This window comes from Plectropomus leopardus, chromosome 8 (genome assembly GCF_008729295.1).
Source record: "Plectropomus leopardus isolate mb chromosome 8, YSFRI_Pleo_2.0, whole genome shotgun sequence".
NCBI classification, from domain to species: domain Eukaryota; kingdom Metazoa; phylum Chordata; class Actinopteri; order Perciformes; family Serranidae; genus Plectropomus; species Plectropomus leopardus.
Genome location: NC_056470.1, coordinates 26,915,349 through 26,939,815, shown reverse-complemented (window position 1 = coordinate 26,939,815; position 24,467 = coordinate 26,915,349). Strand labels below are relative to the sequence as shown.

Below are 24,467 nucleotides of genomic sequence, written 5' to 3'. Positions count from 1 at the left end.
TATTACAAACATACAACTCCAAATTAGATGAGAACAAATAAATCTATATAAACATGATTCATTGCTGTGAAATTGTTGAACTTTATTGTTTGATTATGAGCAGTGACTGGTCTGCTAGTTTACGTTCCAAGTCTGCTAATGTTTCTTCTCGGTTTTCAGGCTGGTTTATTGAAGGCGACACATTTAAAGCTCCTCTTTGCTTCTCTTAAGAATTGATAATGCATTCAAACAAAACAGCAATTTGCAGAATGTCACGGTTTCAGTTAAAAAAAAATCACCCTCCAACTCCATTAAAAGCCATTAGCCAAAGCCACGAGAATCTAATGTGTTTACAAATGCATAAAAACTGATCAAATCCATACACAGATTGTGCCGTTGAACTTTAAAAGTGCTGCTTTTGGTGAACTCTTTGATGAAGGCATTTGCTACAAACCTAATAATACAAGCAGAAGAAAACAGAATTACCACGCTTTTCTCATAAATGCAAAGCAGCGATTAGAAAAAAAAAAAAAAAAAAACGAGATTCAGAGCTGTCGGACCCTGCAATTTATTTCTATTGTAAATGGAAGCAGAGCCTTACATGGTTATTAGTCGTTCAATTGGGCAGAGTTAAGGGCCAGTGCTGGGGCTGATTGTCTTTTCAGCGTTCTCTCTTTTATAGCACTGACCTCAGGAACAGTTTAGTCTCTCAAACTCTATCACACCCTCACAGTTTGCTCTTTAATATTCCTACTTTCCCGACAGGCAGGATCCATTATTAAGCAGTATACATATATGATCCTGAGAGTGAGTGCTTCCTCAGGTTACATCCTAGTTAAATTAGTAATCAAACCTCATGAAAACAGGCAGATTGAAACGCAAACTCTATATTACAGCCAACCTTTAATCACAACGCTTTTAACACAGCTATAACTATCAGTTTTACGTCTTGCAAGGTGACTTTGTAAAACAAAATTTCCTCAGGAAAACAAGCATTAACCCTTTGTAACCCGGAGCAACATCACTTTCCTTGAGCTGCTTTCAGATGCCTTTCAAAAGTATTTAAACTTTTGAGCTCTACGCAAATTGGTGGGATTTCTTTCAGAGGCATGGGAAAGAAAGGCAATGAGCAACTTGGAAAGAAATGTTCAAAAACTCTAGCTTTAGCTTTAAAAATTATTGTTAAAAAGGCTAGGGGAAAAGAAGGCAAAAAGCTCAGGAAAAACTTCATTTTAATTACCATAAATACACAGTAGAATTATGTTTCAGCATTTTTAAGCATTTTTCCAGGTCATTTCTTTGTTGTTTTTTTTTTTAACTTTCCTTTCTTATGTATGGTTTTCATCATAAGGTGGTTCAGGTAATTTTATTGTACTTTTTACAGATTTCTTGCAAATGTTTGGTGATTTCTTCTTTCGTTGCTCATTACCTTCTTCCCCTGTTTTTCATATAAGTCAAACCAGTTTGCTCCAGATTTAATGGGTTAAGTACCACTAAGCATGTACCATTTTTATGAATATAAACAGCAGCAGTTTCCTCAGCATCACTGGGATTACAGTCTTAATGCCATGCATCAATACGTATCATCTACAGTATCTGTATGGGTTTCCTCTTTCCTTTTGTCAGCATGGATGAGTGTATACAATTCCCAGAATACACTGGGATCATGTGGACATTCCCGTTGTTTTCCTACAAACCTTTTAAATTCTCCATACCTCTGTGCCGAAAGAGGTAAGGCAGCATTACGGTAATGTGCAGCATTGATTTTTCTAGCCATCCCTATAGTAACCCCATTGGCTTCAGTGCTGACAAGCCATCCAGTAACATAACACCATGAATGAAAGGGTGCATAAAGACAGAGTTTAATCCAGTAACACAAGCCTGCTATACATTAAAGCTTTACTCCAGAGCTGGGAGAATTGATCTGTCTTGTAAAACTAAACAAGTTAAACTTCAGGATAAGACTGTTTCATCTTCTTTTTTTTATTTTACACAAATGAGGGCTGACCTGCTTACATAGTAATAGGCACACTCAGTGCAGGTAAACAATGTTTTGACTTTGAAGATAAGGCCTACAGTAAAACACTATCTCAGTGTTGCAGAGTTTCCTTTCAATATCCATTTGAGATGAAAACTAACTGCTGCAAATAACAAGTGTCAAGTTAACCTTTATTATACCCGACAAAAGGTTACGTTGACTACATTATTAAAATCTATCCATATTTAATGTGTATCTGTGTTTGCTTTGTTCCTTTGCTACTTTGTCTCGACTTTAAAGCTCTCGTACATAAATCTATAAACCATACAAGTCTCTAAAAAGTAAATGCCATATCATGCCTTTTCTTTTAACAGTTTTGTACTTTTCCCTAAATTTAACATCAGTTTAGTTAGCAACAAAACTTAACCCTGTTGCTGTCGTTGCTGCCTGCTATTTTCAACTTACATGCTGTCATTTCCCAAGAAAGGTTGAGTTTAGGTCCTTGCTTCTTTCTGTCTGTTCTTTTTTTTTCTTTTTTTAAACTGTCAGCAACACTGGATCCTGCAGCAGTGGGCAGATGTTTTACTCATAAAGTTCCCTTACTGTTCTCATTTACTGCAAATTATTCCTGTCATGTACTTGCTGTGGTGTGACTGCCGACACCCAAAAATTCCACCATGTAATTGTCATACAGATAAATGCAGCCTTTACTGTATAATCATTTGTGAGGGTGGAAAAGGTTCGGGACTACGTCACACTGCTTACATTGCATTCTGCTTGATTGCATGAACACTTTGACCCTCTACTCATCTGATGTATAATTACCCAAGTTGTTATAAGCACTAATGCTGACCTGAGTTAGACCCCGTTGTGCGTACATTTACATTATTTCTTTACAAGCCAGCAGGTTAAATTTGTGCGCATGCCGCTTTCATGACCTCCTTATACATGTACCTTCTCTTGCAAATGCAGGGCTGTAATTAATTTTCAAAGTTTCAAAGTGCATCTTACTTGTTGCTATGTTATAGTGTTACATTTGTAGAATTGTACATGTGTTGAGACAGTTTAGCAAAACCTTTCCACCTTCTTTACATCAGTTGCTACACTCTTTAGCTGAATGTTTTATAGTGTGTATCCTCTAAAATATGTCCTAAAAGCAGTCATCAAAGATGAATAGCAGAAGATAAACAATGTCAGTGTCTAAAACAATTAAGCTTACAAAGATATTCTTGTGCAAAATCCTATTGTCATAACAATAGGAGACTATTGTCATAATATGTAAATCATTTAGGCACCATACATGTGCTGATACAGGAAGAGAACAAGTGCAAGCCAGTTGTTCTGTATTTGAATGTTCTAGTTGTTCTTACCCAGGATAATGGGCAACAAATGGTACAAAATAATGTACAGCTTTGGCTATAAAACGGTGAATTTTAACATTTCTTTGCTAACACTGGCGCGCTTTCATACTTGAAATGTTTTTGCATTGTTGTGATACAACAGCAGTTAATGCAATTGTCATATAATGTTGTAGTAGGAAAGTAGTAGGGAAACTGTATTCAAAATCCAACTTACTTTTGTAACAATGCAAATAACAAAAAAAAAAAAAAAACAGGCCTCAAGAGTGTGTCATATGGCTAGTTCTTTCCTTATCACCAGACTAGTAAGGTTGTTTTTTTAACCTTTGCTTTCTTCCTGCAGTCTTCCTCAGAAGAGTCAGGTGATGTTGTGATGTGTCCTGTCAGCTGTTTTATACAGGTTTGGTCATCGTGTCAGGTCTGACATATTGAACAGATTTCACCTTTTCCAGTATGTCATTGACATATCTCTTTCAGAAAGTGAGTCTGCATTGTGCAGGTGCTGTTTTTATTGCCTTTGAAAAAAAGCCAAAGCCAGAGTCATTCGGCTAGAGAGCAACAACCACCACTGTTGGATGAGGGAGGCCATTAAGATTGCTAAACAGGCCCCAAGGACAGTAAACCTGACAGGATGACCAAATGTATGTAAAACAGCTGACAGGATATGTCATAACAACATCATGTGACTCTTCTGGGGAAGACTGCAGGAAGACAGCAGTTGAAACAGGTCAAGGTAAAAAAAAAAAGTACTACTAGTAACTACGAGTCCCGAGTAACCCTGAGGCTACTCAAGGTATACTTCACAGCTCAACAAAAGAGATGAGTCCGTGGGCAAGTTGAAGGGCAGTGACTGAGGTGACTTTTGAAATTGCCTCAAACCTTATTTTAAATTTCTGTTATAAAATTTCCTGTTAATTATCGGCCAATAGACACACAAAGACTCTAAATCTGCAATAAGCTCTCGTAGTGGATGCCAATTTGTCATATGATGTAGAAAGTAAACATCACGATCTTGTTTCATTTTCTGAGAAAGGCCGATGAAAGAAAAATACTCATTGAGGGACTGACTGAAGTTACAGAAGCCAGACAGGAAGTGAAATTTGTCTCCCTATACATTTTAGATGTTCAGGTGATGCTTTTTAAGAGAATGACTTGGAATGGGTCACAGCTTTGCAAGCTTTGTTGTACAGAAGTGTATTTAAGTCACACTTTGCTCACTGTACTGGCCAGTTACACTACATTTAAAGGCTTTTCATATTCGGTATGATTGATCTGTAGCGTGCCTGAGTATGAGCTCGCCCTGTCCACTCCCAGCTCTCAGCTCTCACATTAGTAATGTTGAGTATACTCGCGTCATCATCTATGTGACATTTTTGTTGAACTACAGTTTAGAAAAGGGGGCCCCAGGTGGACACTGCTGGCCTGTGAACTGCATCAGCGGGAAAAGCTGCAGCAAGGTGAAGCTCTGCTTCTGACTGGAGGCTGAGGCACTGCTGTCAGGCACGGAGCTCTCTGCCTCCCCCAAGGCTCTGACTGTAGGTTGAAGGTGGCAGTAAAGCCAGGTCTGGGTCTGTCTGCGGCAGGCTGCACTGTCATCTAATATAGAGGCATCAGTGTTAAATTGAGACAGTTTCATAACTGCTTAAAAACTCCTTGTAGTCACGTTACATTGCAGTCAACTTTAGTGTTTTAGTATGATTGGTGCGCACCGTAGCAAAGTGGACATAAACCGTACTCGAGACCACCTTTTCAAGTGGACATTGTGCACTGATCCGTGCCCTGGAGTTCACACCAATCAAATGAACTGGACTTTAGGGTCAAGTGTACTCTGATCCGTGCCATGTCCCTGGTGTGAAAGCCTTGTAAGTCCCACAGAACAGCCAGTGGAAAACTACTGATGCCTGCTTTTCATGCCACTGCGTGTTAACACTCTTCCTCCTCTCATTTATGTACAATTCTAACTACGCAGCCAGTGCACTTCAAGCAGGGGATCTCTTGTGTGGGCAATTCAATGCTGACAAGATAAGGCGGGAAATCACACAAAGCACAGTCCCTGCACATCATCAACTATGATAAAACACGCTGTTCTTCTGATGATTGACAGCCCTCCTACAGTTCTCAGCCTCTTATACTTGCTGGGAGTAATTTACATTCAGTAGCCTGATAATTGGAGAACACTGTATACTCACAAAAGCCTCTTCATGAGCATGTTGGTGAACCCAAAAATAAATAGGACATTCAAATTGCTTCAGAAAGCTGTGCAGAAATGCCTCAGAATGATACAGATAAGATTGCTTTGGTACAAATAAACTGATGATACAGGATAGATTTTGCAGATTACTTGCCACTTTATACACAGTACACACATGCAGTTGAGCCTTCCAAGGTGGAAAAAGGAGTACATACCTGTGAAGTTGACATTACGGATGTACTTGAGCAGCAGTGTGCCGTTGATGGTATCCATCTTGGAGCAGAGGCCAACTTTTCCAGGGCAGAGATCTTTGTGCATGTTATGTAAAGCATGAGCCATGGCATAAACTGCATCAATCACAAACTGGACTTTTCCCTCTTGTTCGTAGGATGAGTCTTTACCGATCCGCTCGTGATCTAAAAGAAAACACAAAAGTCACAACTAATGAAATTCTTCTTCTAAATATTGCAAGAAATATTATCACTTATTTGATTTTGACTTATACTGTATATGTTCTCAAGCTGTGTTTTACTGTCTGAATCATTGCGATCACAGTAGACAATCAAGACGAGCATATTTGATATAAATGACATAATATTCAGAACAAAAAAGCTGCTCCACAATCAATCAAAGATGTACAAACTAAACAATGATTGCTAGATGTGTAAAATCAAGCAAATGATAGCCTTTCAAGAAGCTTGATTACTCAATTGTGAACCCATCATTTCTTCACAATATTTAATTTATTAAGAGATTGGCGTTGAATTGTGCATTCTAACCGCTGATTATACGCTATTTCTTTAAGACATCAATCACAGAATCTCCTCTCACCAACATCTAAAATGGTCTCATGCACAGCTTTTCTCATAATGGTCCGTCGATAGCTGATAAGACCCACTCAAGATTATTTAACGAGACTCTTTTGGTGTTATATATCCTAATCTGCCTTTATTGGTGCAGTTTAAGGCCTTTAGTAAACTCTTGGGCATCATGCAAAGATCTTAAATGATTTCAAATATTGTGAGCAAAGGTTTGTCAATACAAACATGAATTGGAAATTGCTTCAGTAACTTTGGGAGCCTTCTCTGGATGTTCTTAGGTTTATATGATCTCTTAGTGTTTATGCCCACAAAGTCACATGCCACCTCACATCCATTAATCAAGACTGCAGAGTGTGATAGAGTGGTAGAGGAGGAGTGGAAGACACAGCAAGACAGGCCTAATCATTCTTCAGTATTAATGTAATTAGTTATGACAGGTGTATATTAATCATAGCTGGGGCAGTTCTATTGGTTTGAAAGCGTGTTAACTGCCAAGCAAGCTTTCAATTAGCAGCGTAATGCTTTTGTTAGCCAATGGCCTGCCAGATAAGTTGACCGTAAAGAGTGACAGCAGGACAGTTACTGCTTCAAGAAACTGCAAGAACTAACAGGAATGAAACTGGAAAATTGGAAAAGTTTGTAAAAGCAGCTAGAGTAGAAGCACACCCCTTTCAAACAACTAAGTTTTAGTACACTAAACTACTAAAGAGCCTATTTTAAGCATGTGAGCTCTTAGAGATAAAACATAAGTCCAACATAAGGTCCTGTCATTTGGTACTCGTTAACTGTCACACTTTATGAAACAGGCTGCAAAATTTGCTCTCTAATAGCTTGACGAATTGATCATTATCAGGATATATCAGTGGATATATACTGTAAGACTTGGGGGTGAGTGTTTCTTGCACTCATGACGATGGTCATTAATCAAGCTTCAGCAATCATTCAACCACATTAAAATCCATCAGTGATGCAGCCTGTGAGAGATCAGAAAACACTCTTCTTTGCTATCATAACATTTTTACACTCACAGCTGTTTTCTCACATGCAAGTGGTACAAAATATCATGCAAGCATTGTGTCTGTTTTTGTAAATGTGCTTTCATGTCTGAATGGAGCCTTTAGGAAAATTTACCTAGAAATTGCACCTATCTGAATGACAAAAAGCCATTGTCTTTGCAAATAGATAAAGTCTGCAGTGTTATGTATTTAACGTCTGAAAAGGACTGTTTGCACACATCAGAGTCATTTTGTTCTATAAGGCCATTCACATTCCCAGGTTGTCAAAGACTGATGTGTTGTCACACCCCTCAGCCTGTGATACTTAAGCCTTGGGCACCCTGTGGATACCCTATGAGTTTCAGCTAAGTCCAGTGTAATCCCATCCAGGGCAAAAATTGATGCTCAGAGAAACTGGCATAGTATAAAGAGTGAGAAAGTCCGTGTGGGGCAGACTGCCAGGGTGATGGCTGGGTTACACAAAAAACTTTAGCCCAGGATATCGCTGTTAATGACCCATGTGAAAACAAAACTGAGTGCTGTTTAAACATAAAGTCAATGCTGTTTTTGACATACGTTTATGTACGTTTATCTGTTACATATTTAGGCCACTCTTGACATATATACGACAGGTTACATACTTATTTTAACCCAAAGCATAATGTGTTTTCTAAACCTAACCAAGTTGTTTTGTTGCCTAAACCTAACCACGACTATTTGTCAACTTTAACTATGTGTTACAAGTTTTGCCCAGGAGATAGTTGTGCATCACAAATGGTGCATCTTAAAGAGAGGCAAAAGGATGCCCTCAGCACAGGTATCACACAGGAGGTAGGGCTGCTCTATTATGGCAAAAATGATAATCACGATATTTTGATTGCTGTTGAAATCAGAATTATTTAACATGATTACTCACTGGCCTTCGGAACATCAAGCAGTTATTGAACATTAACTCTGGTGTTTACTTTCAACACTTATGTCCTTTAATTTTAAATAGAAGTGAACTGAAAAACAATGAACGCTTTGTGGTGCAGCCACAATTGGGTAACACATCTTGCTACTGTATACTGTAGTTTGTTCAGATTCACAGCTTGCTAACTTCGGGGCTAACTTCTGCGAGCTAGACATGGGAATGTGTCTCGAGTCTTAAAGAGTTGTAGCATGTATTCTCTGACAAACAGCCTCAACTGTTCACACATCACATGGCTGCGTTTCACGTCATACTTTCTGCTCCTCTCGCTGCAGCCTCACTGTCACCATCAATAGCACGCACACATCTGCTCTCCCTGCTTGTGCACGTTGTTGCTCGTCCTCTCTCTTTCGCTGCAAGCGCTGTCTATAAACAAAATGAAAAGTTCCAAAAAATCAGAGAGGCAGTGTGCTGTGGCTCTCTGTTATCAACCTGCGCTAAAACTTCTGTTTGGACTTTAGAGCACGAGGAAAGGGTGTGCTTGATTTACAAAATAAAAGACAAAATTGGAGCAACATTGTTAGACTCATCATGCCGCACATAATCGTTAATCTCGATTATCTTGTTTTGAAAATAGAGGGAAGCCAAAATCGTAATCGAAATTAAAATCTTATTAATCGCCCAGCCCTTACGAGAGGGCTTGAGAAAGCATCAGTATTTGACGACCTGGGATGAGAGCACTGTATGCATTTGGATGTGCGAATATATCTGCTGTTGCAGATTTGCTTGTTTGCGAAGTGACCAAAAACTATTCTTAAGGCTCAGTATAACAAATTGTGAGAAAACTAACAGAAAAGGACAAACACTGTCACTATCTCACACTTCAGTTTTATCACAGGTTTGAGTGCTGGTACAGCGGTGATAAGGAGACACTCCAAATGTGCTTTGCTTTAACTATCTTTTATTTACAACTCATTTGAACACCACTTTTGCATCATTCTGATGTGTTGCTTTTTTTCTTTCTCTCTCAATGAATCCATGAGGACTTTATTATGTATGTGTCTAATCTGAAATTAGTTGTCTGCTGTGTTATTTCCTGAATTTGTTGGAAAAGGTTTTTTGAGAGACACTTTGCAATGCTTTGTCATCCACATGCTTTTAAAACTCGCTAACCAAAACCCCTTGGAAATATGATATATTTTGTGGTCAGAAACACTGAGGACAAGTGATGGTTGAAGTGACAAGTAACATTTGACATTTTCCTATTCTTCGGGGAAATGTCTGAAGAGCTTATTGAAGTCAAACAGAAAACAATGACACCCTGTAATAGAGGTTCGTTTGTATGAGAGCAATAGATGGTCCATGTCAGCCTAGTTTCTTGTGCTCTGAAGGTTGATGCTTTTTTAGAATAATTAAATCCTCTGATGCTGGACTCTATTTAGCTTGAAGGGAAAAAATGTTTGGAAGTAATGGAGTAATTTGTATTACAGCACCTCATTTCATCTGTACCATCAAAGACTTGAAAGAGTAATTCTGAATAATAGCTCATGTCAATAACACATAATGTGGAAAAGTGGAAAGAGTGACCATAATCAATTTGGTGTGCTAATGGGTATTCTCTAGTGAAAATTGGTCACACTATGCTCTTCCTGGCTGTTTCCTAATCACTGAAATGTCGTGTTTGCTCTGACATTTTGCAATTATTATACGGAAATATATATAATTTAAACGATCTGCTTGCTGTCACTGAGGGAGCAGTATTTGAGTCCTCTGTTTTTTTTGCTTTCAATTAAGGTTAACTTCAATGTTCCTCATCAAATGCTTGCCCTTTTCACTGTCTCTTCCACATGTCTGTGCCGAGACAAGCACAACACAAGACGATGTAAACAGCCCGACATGATCAGATAACAAAAAGCAACATGAAGCAATTGATAAAGTGGAATCAGGTTTTGTTTGCACGCCTTGTAAGACGTGGCAGCCATTTCTTATCTCAGCAGAGAGACTTCATTTTAACAAGTGTTAGCTTTAAACAGATGAATAGTTTTTGTTTGTCTTGTTGTTTTTATCTATATATTCCCCCATTATTTGATCACTAAGAAGAGGCAATTTAACATCAGTGACAGGGCTCTGAATGTTTAAGTAGCTTGAATATCGCCAGTTATTCTGTAAATGTGTGCTACAGGCAAAGTGAAGCATGGACAAGGCAGTCTGTCTCTGTTTGTGGCTGTCACAGCTTCTCTCATTTTAATGTCTCTCCCACACTCTTTGTATCTCTCATTTAAACATAAATATACAAAGACATTTGGCTCATTGAAGGCAAGAAGCCTCAGAGGTTTGCACTGTCGGCTAAAAGCCAGAAGGTCCCTTATTTCGGCACATTCTCACTTCCAACTCGACAAATACTGATGGTTGATCAGTGGCCTTGCACGTGAAACTACACGCCTTGTACCCCTTCCATTCAGTTTTAGACACTCAGGGATGACATGTTTTGGGTCTTTTCAAAATAAACTTCAATTTTCAGAGGAAATGTACAGTTTCAGCTTGTCAAATCTGTCTCTTTTAAAAAATAAACTTGGTACGTAGGTTAAAAACCTAGGGCTGCCCTCTGAAAGTCGTAGATTTGAATCAGCTGGAGATACCTTGATGCAGAAGCTCAGAAAAAGAGAGACTATGTACCGTCAGGCCCGTGGATATCATTATCTTCTGCCCTCTGCTTAGAAGTGGTGAATCATGGCTCACGGCAGCTTAATACAATACAATCTCTGGCCCTCTCTGTTGCACATTTCCGATCCTTCATTAGCACATTTAGCTTGTTTGCTGTATTAAGTGTCACACTGAAACTCCCACTGACCCACGTTCAAACTTTCAAACTTTTTATGGAAAATAACCCTGAATCATCGAATATTTGTATCGAACTGAAAATTTAAATTTGACTTACATCATTCTCGGGTATAGCCTTTTAAATAAGGTTTATTTCATTAGGTTTAAGCAGTTAAGTATGTGGTTAGGTGTAGAAAAATCTGATAACGCGGCTTAAAATAAATACTTTATTTACTAATGTAATGTAACATCACAGGACATACGTCACATACATACATACATACCAGCACACCAAGTTTTTAAAAAAGTAATTTGAGTATCGGTTTCACACTGGACAAAACAACAGCTGCTAAAGAGTACCTCAGTGCATCGAGAAGTCTAGAAATGAATTATGTGTTTTAACTAAAAAGTCACTGTTCAGGCTGCCTTAAATTTTCATGTTTGAATTTGAGAAGATGAATTATTCAACAATTAGTCAACTTGTCTTCTCAAACAGTCAAATTAAAATTTTTAGGCAGTTTACACACTAACTTTGTAAAGGTAAAACAGATAGTTTATAGTTTATAGTTTATAGTTTATAGTTTATAGTTTCTATGGTGTATCTGATGCTGAGAGCCACTGACCAAGAGTTGGTATTTGGCATTCGTTTCCCCTCACTGTCCAAACACGTACAGGTGAGGCAGACCATGGCTCTGAACCTTTTTGGCTTTTGACTCGTAAAAAATGAAGCAATGTGTGCTTGTGATCCCCTGCTATAGGTTATGACTCCATATCATGTTGGATTTGAGGGATTTTTATGGTTGTTACAGGTAAAAAGATCCAATATTTTATGAAAAGCAAGAGAAAAGTCACAAGAAATTCCTCTTGTGCAAAAGACATTTTTCTGTGTAGAAACCTGACCACAATTGATTTCACACATTTTTAACTTGAATAATGTTGCACCTTTGCTGTTTAGTTTCAGGAAATATCCTTCCGGAAAACCTAAGAAATACCAGAACACATCCATGTTTAGACACCTGCTGTATGTTTTAAGAGCTTATTTCTCTAAAATGAGGTTCCAGTTGGCAGATGGAAGGAGACAAAAGAGAGAAACTGGATTTTGAGAAGTGCCTCAGGAAGGTTAGTCAGCAGTGCAAAACAACTGTGGATGTGAATAAAGATGAAACCTTGTGACTGTATCTCTTGGTCAGTGCTTTAGGAGTTTTCATCAAGGCAAACCTTGAAATTCTGAAAGAACACAATGATCCAGAAAGCTCCGGGTCACTCTGTATGTTCATTCAAGGTAGAGTGGTGCAAAAATTTCATTCTATTACCGGTGCACACTGTGATTCCTTTTTTTCGTGGTGCTGAGAATTACAGGCTACAAGGCTTCTAATGTGCTCAGCTGATAGAAGAAACGATGAGTCTTTCTTGGCAGAGTACAGATCATTTTGACATAACGGGTCACTCAGGCAAGGTAACTATTTGGCAACTAATCAGTAACTATTTTATTTTATTTTCTTTAGGAAATGTTCCCCCCTTTTCAAATTGTCAGGATTTGCTTCTCTTGCTAGTCTCACATTACAGAAAATGTCTGGGGTTTTTTTTTGCCAGTTTTGACCTGCAAAAAAAAGGAGCCATTTGAAGCCGTCATTTTGGGCTCTGGAGAATTGCAATGAGCATTTTCCCTGTTTCCATAGTGCAAACATTTGATAAAATATGAAAATAAATGCAAGTTGCAGGCCTTGTCATGCATAATAAATTACTTCAAAACATTCAACATTACTTCAAATTACTTCAACATCAAAATCAAGGCCATGTCAGATTTAACGCCTACACACTTGCTCAATGCCACACAAGTTTTTAATGAAGGCAATGTGTCAGTCCTGTTTGGATCTTAGTCAGGTCAGTGTTTGTAAAAAAAAAAAAAAAAAAAAAAGGAAATTAATATAACAGCTGTGCTTCCCATATTATTTTTTTCCTCAATTGAAATTTGATCAGTTTTTCAGATTGGTGTTTTAGACCTAATATCTATGCATGTATTTGACATGTTTTTTGCCCCTCCTCTAACTTAATACATTTTTGAACACAGGTGATGTGGAATGATGATTAATTTTGACATAATGTTTTATTATATAAGGTATACACTGGTCAACCAAAACATTAAAACCACTGGTGGGTCAAGTGAATAAATTTAATTATTTTGTTACAATTCAATGCTCTTCTGAAAAACTTCAGGTTGGAATTAAATGTGGACACCAGTTAGTGTGCTGTACCAACCCAAACACCGTTGCAGACCAAGTAACCCCCCTCATGGCAACAGCACTCCCTGATGGCATTGCCCCTCCTCAGCAGACACTGATTCATGCCGCACTGCAAAAACTGTTTAAGCATGGCCAAGAGCTCAAGGAATCTAAATTTCCCAGATCCCAAAGTGATTGAGCATCCATAGGGCTGTACCTAAGTCAGAATTATGTCAGTTGAATCAGATTTGGCTGTTTAATGTGAATATTCAAAGATTTGTTTTGTTTTCCATACAAATTTTTAAAGTTTGAGCAGGCTCAACGGGAAGTTCAGTGTTATCAGCTGCATTCACGTAATATAGTAAAAAAGCTAATGGCGTTAACGACAGGTCATAAAAGTGCAACAGGTTTTTTTTGCAATGCCAGATATCAGCAAAAAGCCAGAGACTGTACCATATTAGGTTGCTGTGAGCTGTAAACTCACCACTTCTAGGCAGAAGGTCTCTCCTCTGCCGCTTCTGTGCCACTGCCTTCATGTCCATAAGTCAAGAGCAATCACTTAACAGCAAAGTCTGGGGACCAAACTGTCCCCAGGAGTACACAGCACGAAAAACAAACAAACAAAAAAGAAAAAAACAAACTGCTTGATTTGAAGCAGTTACAGTCAACTGAGGGTCTTTGACTGATGATTTGAATCTTTGACTTTCAGGTGGCAGCCCTAATCCATAAGATGTGCCAGTAGCCCAGATTCAAGGTGGGGCCTCCTTGGATTGGATCTGGCCCTGACCTGTCGTGGAATGACGTAAGTGTGCATTCTTTACTTTTGTCCTTCATGTATGCTGTTTTTTGGTAGCCTTGCACCTACATTATGTTCTTATAATTACTTGTTCACTCATATTGTGCTACGGTACCAAGGTTATGGTTATTTTTACTTTCCATCACTGAACGGAAATTATGCTGTCATAAAAATGAAGCAGAAACAATTGTAGTCCTTTCAGCCTCTGTGTGAAGGCCACCTTTGGTCACGTGTGATTCACATGGCACACGGCATGTAGAGAAATAGTTAAAATGGTGTCCTAATGTTGTATTAGTGAGAGGTTTGACAAACTTTGTTTGGCATTCATAACAAACCCCTCTCATTTCCTTATTCTAATTAAGGATATTGGACATTATCACCCCAGTGACAAAAATAGACCACAGTGCTTGTGACCATAGCTTCAAAGACACGGTCACATAGACGGAGTGAACTCATTGTTGCAGCTGCAAGCTATGGATAGCAAATGAGTTTTAACCGCCTTTAAACAAGAATTAATTATAGGAAATGTCTAAGGTAAGAAATTGAGGATAACAAATTACTTTTAAATGGGGATATCTTTCCTCCATTGCTATCATACAGAATAATTATTCTAAAGCACTGCAGGTCAGCCCTAATTTCTCCACAGTGAATAGTCTTTGTTGCTTTCTGGCTCATCTTTTTACTTGAACCTTGATATCTGTGTTGCATCTCAAGAGATTCAAAGAAGTGAGAGAACATTGCTTAGTTGCAGGTGGTGTCCTTGATGCTCTCAGTGAGCAATCGACGTCAGACAATTGAGCAGGCATGTGCTCGTGTCTGGTAGCCTTGATGACTCATGTCTGCAGGGATGGAGAGCAACAGAATGACTCAAGCCAGTTTGCTTCATTGAAATTTCAAACCCCAAAGTGTGTTGAAATGACGTGAATAAGACGCATACCTGCAGAGGATTTTATCTTTGCCAACTGCTTAGTAAGACATAAAAGTTTAATAACAGGAAATGCTGCATGATATGGCTGGACTGTTGGCTAATTGCTCTCCTCGATATTCTACTTTCTGGTATGTTTTGTGTGTTTTATGCAGTGGTCTGCTCACTCCAGAGTAATTATGATTCAAGTGATAGCCCTGCTCATTTCTGACCGATACAATGCTGATGAGAAATCTCATGCCACGATACCGTGCAACATTTTTCTGTTATTGCCAATTTGTCTCTCTTTTCACAAGTTCTCAGCCAATTCTCCTTCATTGTGCTCTGCAAAACAGGATCATGTTTTATGGTTCAGCAGCGTGAAATAGCATGATGTACAGTGAAAGGTCTGAGCAGATCAGATAGTAAACTCGAGAATTATTGGATTCTCCACAGCAACAATTCACAATTTAGCCATAGAGAAAGTAAAACTTCTGTTTGGACCTTCTGATGTGTGATTGATACCTGTAACCAGAAGTTTCTGGGGCTCTGCTTACTCCGCTGTAGGAAACAAAACCGTGTTGTTTATATGATACTGATATAAAGGTCCTAAAAAAATAGGACATTTTATAAGCTTGATAGAGGAGCTTCCGAGTTCAAGGCTTAAAAGCAGTTAACTTATGTTTTGGTATATGTGACCTAATTAATTTGCTAAGAATTTCTTTCACTTTCAATTTCCAAATGTATTTAAAATCTTTTTATATTTTTTGAAATATTTCCTCGTTAATAGAAAATGAAATGCATTTATGTTTCTCTTAATAATGTATTTGTTGTTTAAAATCATTTTCAAATTATTGTTTAAATGTAATTTGATATAAATGCTGATTTATGCAGCTTTTTAATTTTCTGAAATTAAAATATGTCAAAAATATACATTAATCCAACATATTATTACCAAAAATAAATTGGCCACAAAATACATAACATAGTTTACAGTAAACGACACTAATGAAAGACTGTTACCCACAAATCCTTGTGCAATCATGTTGGCTAGCTAACACTAAATCATTGTGTGGTACCCTTCCATAACATGACAGCGAGCTAAACTAATTGGCTAACAGTAACGTATTATTGAAAAATGTTGGCCAGTTAGCTGTATGATTTCAAGTGTACAGACATTCTTGTTTGCCACAATGAATCGTTCTTTAACTTTTCAAGGATGAGGCTCTGAAATACTGTCCACCTCAGAAACAACCATGTATACATATCTGCCAAAAAGTATTATTTTGAAAGCTTTGTATTGTATGCATCATACAAGTGGATATCCCTGCTTCAAACTAAAACCCTGCAAAAAATCCTGCCCTCATAATGTTCAGTCTTTGTTGAAACTGTTTTCGAGGTGTTGGTTCAACTTTATGATCATTCCACAAAATGTGGTTTTTTGTGCTTGTTGATATTGTATAATACTGACCATTGTTTCTCCGTATAATGCAGTTCAGTGCATGTATTTTAACACATTTTTGGAGAATTAAAGCAGGTAGCTTAGGTGCTCAGGTGCTCTTGATAGTATTTTGGCTGCACCCCCGGGAACATCCGCACAGAGCAGTAAAATGATCGGTGGGTTGGGGGTTACATTTTACATCTGAAGATACAAAGTAAATCTTGGCCTCTGGGGCAGCAGATACATGAACACTGGGAGAAACAGCAGCAAAAGGACCTGAATTATACATTTGCAAAGAGTTGTTTTTCTCACTGTCTAAGCCAGATACACTTTAATGTCTCAGTCCTGGAATATGACCTGTTACTTACCCCGCTGTTATGGTACATAAATCAGATGCCAGTGACTTGCATTGTGTGATTAAAAGCTTTGATACCACACAAATAGAATAATTACATGCCCATCTAATCATGTTAGTACTTTAAGAATATCATTTTCCAGTCTCTGGTGGTTTGATACAGCTTTCTGCAGATATTTCCACAGAGGAATCTCTTTCTTATTAAGTGCACTGACAGCAGACTGTACATTCATTAAATATAATCACAGGAACTTCAGAAAGGATTTTGAGGCTAAAAGTTTCTCCTGTAATTTGAAAAATAACTTGGTGTATTATGCGTGGTCTATACACTACATTATTATAATGGATAACAAAAGCAGAGGTGGGGACAGGAAATGATGTTGCTTACAAAGGGAACAATGGGGAGGATAGTGATAGTACTTCCAAAAGGCTCTGAGTGAAATGATTGTACCTCTTGTCTGTAAAAATTTACTGTGCCCTGGAGGCTACTCATAGGAAGAAAAGGGCCTGCAGCAATTTAGGCCAAGAGCAGCCACCATGACAACTGATAAATACAGAAATCATTTAAGGTAACGTGCTCTCCTGAAACCTGTGTGGATTGGAGCCTGGAAACAAGCGTGGATTGTTGGAAGCATGTCTGTGTTTTGCCAAGGGACACGCTGCTGTTTCGAGAGGTGACAATTAAATCTCTGCTTAATTGTTTAGCTTTGTCCGTTCATCTGCTGTACCAATTTAGTCGGTCTCCTATGGTATTTGTTGACATTTTGGAGTTGCAGTGTCCAATATTAGTTGGATTAAAAAGCCGCATCTAATAATACTATTCAAAACAAGTCATTTCAGATAAAAATGTCTGCAGTTAGTAAACCATCTGTTCTGCACATCTTTCTGATACTGATGTGTTAATATGAGTGTGCTACAGTATCTCCAGGAGGCCTGAACAGCAGCTTGTCGTTTCTGACTGCTATTATGTCGAATGCATTGAGCACAACTTGTGCATCAGCTGCACTCAAAATCTCAAAAGTGTTGAGACTGAAGATTTTTTTCCTTCCAGAGATACAGTAGATGGTTCTCTTTATGAGCTTTTCAGGGAAAGGGGCTTAAACTGCACTTACTACTAATTTATTTTATTCTTATCCTCACATTGTATTTTATCACAATTTACATTGCTGTTGTGTCTTTCTCCTCCTCTGCAGTGTTCATCCCTTTGAGCTGCATCACTGGCTGTAGTTACATGCACACCAATATTCCCCTATTTCGACTTTTACAATATTCTGAGTTTAATGCGGTCATATAGACATCGCATGCCATTTAAATATTCCGAATTTAGCATTTTCCAAATAACACGTGGGACATGCAGAAGGAAAGATTCCAACAGGTTCACCTCCGTTATGAAACTGAAAAAATCCTATTTTGATGCAAAGAAGCAAAATGACAAGCGGCTCCAGTTGTTCCACTTCTCCATATTGTGACATGATTAACTACATGTTAGGGCACGTTAATCTGAGTATGCTCGGCTATATTTAAACTGGAGTGTTAATGGAATATTCATTTTCATTAGACATGTCATGACACAGCTTGGTAGGAGTATTGTTTTTTCTGGAATAAGGGGAAAAAACTGGACTATTTTGTAAATGTAAACATATTTAGTGTCCACAGTCTTTCTTTTGGTGGCTCCCTTTTCTCTCCCTTCCTGATGCGGTTTTGATTTTTACTGCTGTATGCCAGGTAGGCAGTCTGCCTTGCGTGTTTTTGAACTGCTGCTTTTCCATAGTAACGTTAATGTTACGATTAACATCATTAACATTGGCATCACCGGCACTTGCACTTGTGTCTGTCTTTTAGGGTTCCGCCAGCGGTCCATCATGGTTGCATGCCTTCAACTTCACATTATTGAAACCTGCCTGTAAGTGCTAGCAGGAAAAACATAGTAGTCATGTAAATCCAAAAACCATTTAAGGCAGGTGCTGGACAAAACGTTCAACAATAAACAACATGCAAAAAAAGGTCCACAAACTAAGGCTCCCAGTGTGTGGACCTTTTCTCATGTTGTGTATGCTGGCAAGAGAAGCTGCAACAGCAGAGGGGCCTGTAGCCTTGTAGACAGAAGGAGAGAGAGTGGGCACAGGGTGTGTTGTCCGGGGCAGAAATTGGTACGTCTAATGCAGCGCTCTGGACAGTCCGAACACAGGCTGCATTTTTGATGAAAATGATGGCTGAAATGTATTTATTGCAATAAATACATGCAGGAAATTCCTTAATTATAAGTGCTAGATTTGTGAAATTAATAATAATGAGTAATGAAATTATGTGCAATACCAGCAATCCTGCGCTAAAATTCAGGCCCTGCATCAGTGTTAATATCAGTATTCACCATTTTGGTTTAACAATATGGTTAATGGTCATGATTTTAACCAACAGAAAGTCTATAGAACTGAAGAATTGCGGACGGGTGGCAGAAGCTCTAGATTAGCGAGACAACTACAGTATTTTTTTAAATTGTTATTTATGTGTTCATGTTGATAGTTTTGAAAGTTTTATAGCAAAGATAACTTTCCTTTGTTATTATTGTAAGATTTATGATCTTGCCCTTATTTACTTTTGTCATTTTCTATATTTTGACCTTACTTTGAGGCTGTAAAGGAATGCGCTGCAGTGTGTTTTGATAGATAAAATCGTGAGATTTTTAATGACTTGACACTTTATTTTTATTTCTGATCCTTTTCTAGTCTCTGATATGATGTTTCCTTCTCCTAATAACCTGGTTGGCAGTGTGTGCGTTTTCGCTCAAGGTTTTCCATTCTCCAGTTGAACAGATTTCTGTGACCTTATGATTGGATAATTGAAGGCGCCTATATGTGTATGTGCAGTATATGGAAGTGTTGTGATGCTTTCCCATATACCTGATGAAGGTCAAAACAGGCTGAACCATCGTTAATAAATATCCCAGCAGTAAGCGAGACACTGCGTGGGAGTTTTCTCATTTGTATTCAAATACAAATGAACATGACATTTCTGCCCTCTCTTGGGGATTGATAGCAGTTAGTTGCCAAGGCTGGACCAGTGACGGACAGGTGCAATCATACAGTTCAATCACTTTCTCTCAAACCGCAGAGAACAAGCAGCTTCCTCGTTGAAAGTTTTGCGTTGTACGATAGTCCAACATACATGTGAGGCATGTATTGCCTGGAAACATTACAGGCTTTAAATCAGCACTACTTGAGATGCAGCGCTGCACTGCGCGCTGGGATGAGAGACAAGCCCAGAGAGCCTACTGATTTTAACGGCCTGAGAGCTTGTTTCTAATGGGTTGATTGGATTTACTATTGATTATGTTTTCAGCGCATGCGGTGGCATAGTTTTGTGATTGCTATTGTTGCCCCCCCTGCAAATTGAGGTAGCCAACAGACAAGTAATGGGAACATTAATTTCTCTCGGACGGATAGAGATTCCCAATCACTTATCTACATGCGTTACATTTAACCTAAATTAAAGTAGCGTGATTGTTTTCTCCCTGGTGACAAATACATTTACTTTTGCATACCAAGCAAACACATAATGTATTCATAGCAGAGCCAATCAATATACTCAGTCATTGATTGAGTGCTTTCCATTGACGGAGTGCCTTCTCTGCTATTAAGTGTAGACTCACTTGTGCATTTTTTGATGCCGGATCCTTTCTTCACAGCGTGTCGACTGAGCTTGCATTGGAAGTTATTCTCCCAGAACTCTGCAAACCAAATATTCCTCCTGTTGTTCTCGAGCGTTCGGCTGATGAAGTAGCGATCAAATCCTGGAAGAAATAACGTGCTGTCAGAATTTAATCAATCTTGTTTTTACATTTGAATATGCTAAGCAAATTGTAAATGTCTTTTGGGTCCCGGCCCTCGTGAATAACTTTGGTGATGATTCCAAATTGTATTTGTCAAAGCCCGGCTAGAACTGAAGCTCAGCAGTCAAACACATTAGCAACCCAAACTCCCTTTGGTTTGCTCTCAGCTAAAGAACAGTTCATACGGAGTCACATCTTTTTAAAACATCCAGTTGTACATATTCATTCACCATGCTGACTTTGATTAATTATTATGCTGTCCATGAGTTTGTCAAAATATTTTTGATAAACCTAATTCTGCAGAATTGTCTGAGGGGCATGTATAATTAGAACGTTTTTCAGATTTTATGACTGAGTGCATATTCAGTCACCCATAGACAACTTTATGCACTTTATGAAGTAAACTTTGTCAAAAAAGAGTAACTCTACATATAAACATCAGGAAAATATATCCAGTTTTTTTTTTATATTGATGCGATTAATATGAAAAGTCAGCAACAACAACGACAAAACATTTTATGTCCAATGTGTCTGTAAGTGGGAGAGAGCAGTATTGGTAATGTATAGTAGAGGCAAACATAAAAAAACCATAAGCAGAAAAGTGGCAGAAGTATAAAGATTTTTTTAAATGTGAAATATTAATGTACAGTCTTCCCCACAGAATTTGATGGTAGTTAGATTAGATTAGATTGGGTGGTGGTTTTTTGATTTCAAACTATCACAATAACATTTTTTGCCTTGTCAATATACTCAAAACTGAGTACTGATCTGATACTATTGTGAGAAAAAAAAAAAAAACATTAACAGCTTTATACCACTAATCCTGAAACCAAAGCTGTGCATTTTATCTTTTTACTATCCAGTGCAAAATAATGCCAGTATTACTGACACATTGAGAACTATTTGCCAGAAGTCGGTTTTTTATAGTCGCCCTAAACTCATAGTTGCCAGTGGCTGCACAGAGCAACTTGTTGTGTAGGCTACTGTATTAAAGCGGTGAAGAAGAACTGATTTCTGGGAAAACTGCTGTTTTATCTGATTGTGAAACTACTTTGAAGTTTCTTAATAAATTATGTGATGTTTGATCACCACATTTCCTATTCAAATTGACATCTTACTCATATGAAGAGGCCCAGTGCAGACTAATTGCGCATTGGCAGGTCCATGTGGGCACATATCTTGGTGCTCATCCAACCCATACAAATAAAGTTACATCCAGATACTATTACTGAAAGCAGAATTTTATGAAATTATAACACAGAGGCCCCTTGATTTGAACCAAGACGGCAAACTTATTATAGCCTTCTCACCTATTCTTACCTTTCACAATAAAAGCCCTAGACTTGCATCACTGCTTACCAGAGTGAACTTATTCATATGCTTAGGCTGTGGTGATGAGCTGTTCAATATATATGTATATTGCATTATAATAATATAATTTTGCCTGTTCTTGAAGTTTGCATTCAACATAAGTCATTAGGCTATCTCAATTAAATGTACTGAGCCAAATGCATGTTATATGTGACACAAAAAGGCAATTATTTAAAAAAAAAAAAAAAAAAAAAAAAGGATCTGCAGTGGATTCTTCATCTACCAGCTACCTTGGCCGGTTAGTCAAAAAATTAATTTGGGACACTGTATGGGAAACAGTGATGTAATAAAATAAACCATGAAGACGTTTCTGTAAGGTAAAGTTAGATTGAGTGTTTTGAATACCTTTGATGGACTGTCGTTTGGGAAGGATGGTGACGGCACCTTCTGCCATTTCTTCCTGGTTCAGTATCGGGGAGATTTTGGAGCCCCAGCTGTCTGAACCCACCCAGATGAAATGGCCGGTTTGATTGGCTTTTTTTGCTGCCTGAAGGAGCCGCCTTTGGGAGAGAGAAGGAGAGTAATGGTGAAGGATACCATAAATATTTTTATAGTCAGTGTTTCAATTTATTTTACGCATTTACATGCACATACAATGATGTGGGATCCTATTTGCCCTATGAAGAGGAGGGCATGCATCTGTCATACAGGTGATACCATAACTAGAATATTCGATTCGGAGTCTGCACTATGTTGCACCGAGGCACTTAAGGAGAATTGAAAAGCCACCACAGACACACTATCCATTCCCAGTGCAGCGTAGTTCTTCTTGTCTGCGGCAGAATGACACCCTTGCCACATTTGTCCAGGCTTGTTGCCAATGGGACTAAGTTTGGGGAGCTGTAAAAAAGTGCCAGCGAGCTCTGCTGTAGCTGCAGTTATATCAAGAAAGCTTGAGCACAGCAACATAAAATTTAAACACAGCCACCTGGCATGTGGAGAATTTCGACCCTCATATCTCCCCAAAGATGCTGGCTCAAAAAATAAATATGAAGCATCTTGTTGTATCGTAGACAACAGCAGCTCTTCTACATCACATATGCTGTTTCAAAATCTTGCATGGGTGTTTTTAGGTGCATAAAAGATGTAATAAAGCATTAAAATATTTACTACAGTTTTTATGTCATATGTGCAGTGGGCGAGCAGCGACTCATCCAACTGACTTAATGTGTCTTTACTTTAGTTTATTGACCCCAGTGACGTATGTTTGATTGGTAATGATTTTTCTCTGAGCCTGGTTTCCAGGAATGTAGTGAAATGAGCATGTTGTAAGGTGCAATTATGTGCTTCATGTGGTAAAAATGAGAGAAATAGATTTTCCAGCCCTCAGATGATTACATATCAGAGACATGAGTTGACAGGCTGACAAGTTTAACACAGTGAGAAGTAAAGATGCTGTGTCGAGGTCGTGGATGGGTGCATCTTGTACATTTCCAGGTTCAGTTCCCAGCTAACAGTAAGTTCTTTACTGTGTGCTAAATTGTAATTATGTTGCAAAACAACCCTACTCTTACTATGATGAAAGCTATTTTAGTTGCATGGTTTTAGTTTTATCTAACATTTGACGTACCTAAACTTATAGGAATACTCCACCCCCCAACTAACGATTTATATGAATTACTTGCCTGTGTTATTTTGATTTAATGAGGAAACCTTTGTTTTTCTCGCATGCCTCTGGTGACTAAGAAAACTAAAAATTCATGATGACTTGTACTAAAGGGGGGCTGCTTTCAACAACAGCATGATTGTATTATTGTGTCTTTGCTGAATCCCAACTAACTCTTTAAAATGCCAAAGGCCCAGTAAAACACAAACAAACAAGCTGATTGAGACAGTGGTAGACCAGGTGCTTCTGTAATTAGAAAGGTAGAATTACTGTTTTTGTCAATGAAGTCTGTTGGCCTTGAAGAGAGCATAGATAAATTTCACTGTCTGTTCAGTTCCCCTCCAGAAAAGAGTTTAGGAGGTACTGAGCATATGACTGGAGAAAAATGAGTTGTGTGTGTGAGTTTGTAAACAGATGTTTTGATATACGTAGTTTTGGTGTTAGAATTCCGGCCCCCCATGACTTCAGTTTATTTTCTCCGTTTTTGGATTTTTTGTTCAGCATGGAGCCATACAGTAAACAATAATAATCATCAACATAACATGGAGTCATGTCTTGGTGAATGTTGCTTTAAAATCAAAGTCAAAATTTCAGGTGATAAATAAGCGAAAAGAACACATCCAGTGTGTGTTACTATAAAATAATGAGGTGGAGGAAAAATGTTTCTATAACTGAAGTTTACAATACATATATGAATTATTATATTTACTTTAATGTTATGAAACCGTGTTGTTTTCCTTCACAACAAATACAGACCTACCTGACTACATTAGGAAAGGCAAACCACACACAGTATTTCTCCTACTGTTAACAATGCTTAGACAAGGTAGTATATTTATATATTTGTTTAATAATTACATTAAAGGGCTCAATCAACCAGCTCAAGTCTTT

General features: G+C 38.2%; 1 protein-coding gene across 1 annotated transcript in view; it reads right to left on the bottom strand.

Annotated features, from left to right (window-relative positions):
- Positions 1–24,467, bottom strand: part of LOC121946929 (metabotropic glutamate receptor 4-like) — a 165,192-nt gene that overhangs the window by 19,769 nt on the left and 120,956 nt on the right. Inside the window, exons 4-6 of the mRNA XM_042491761.1 lie at positions 22,316–22,470; positions 20,420–20,560; positions 5,722–5,922 (exon numbers count right to left, since the gene is read on the bottom strand). Of these exons, the coding sequence (XP_042347695.1) occupies positions 5,722–5,922; positions 20,420–20,560; positions 22,316–22,470 (497 nt within the window). The remainder of the gene's footprint in view (positions 1–5,721; positions 5,923–20,419; positions 20,561–22,315; positions 22,471–24,467) is intronic.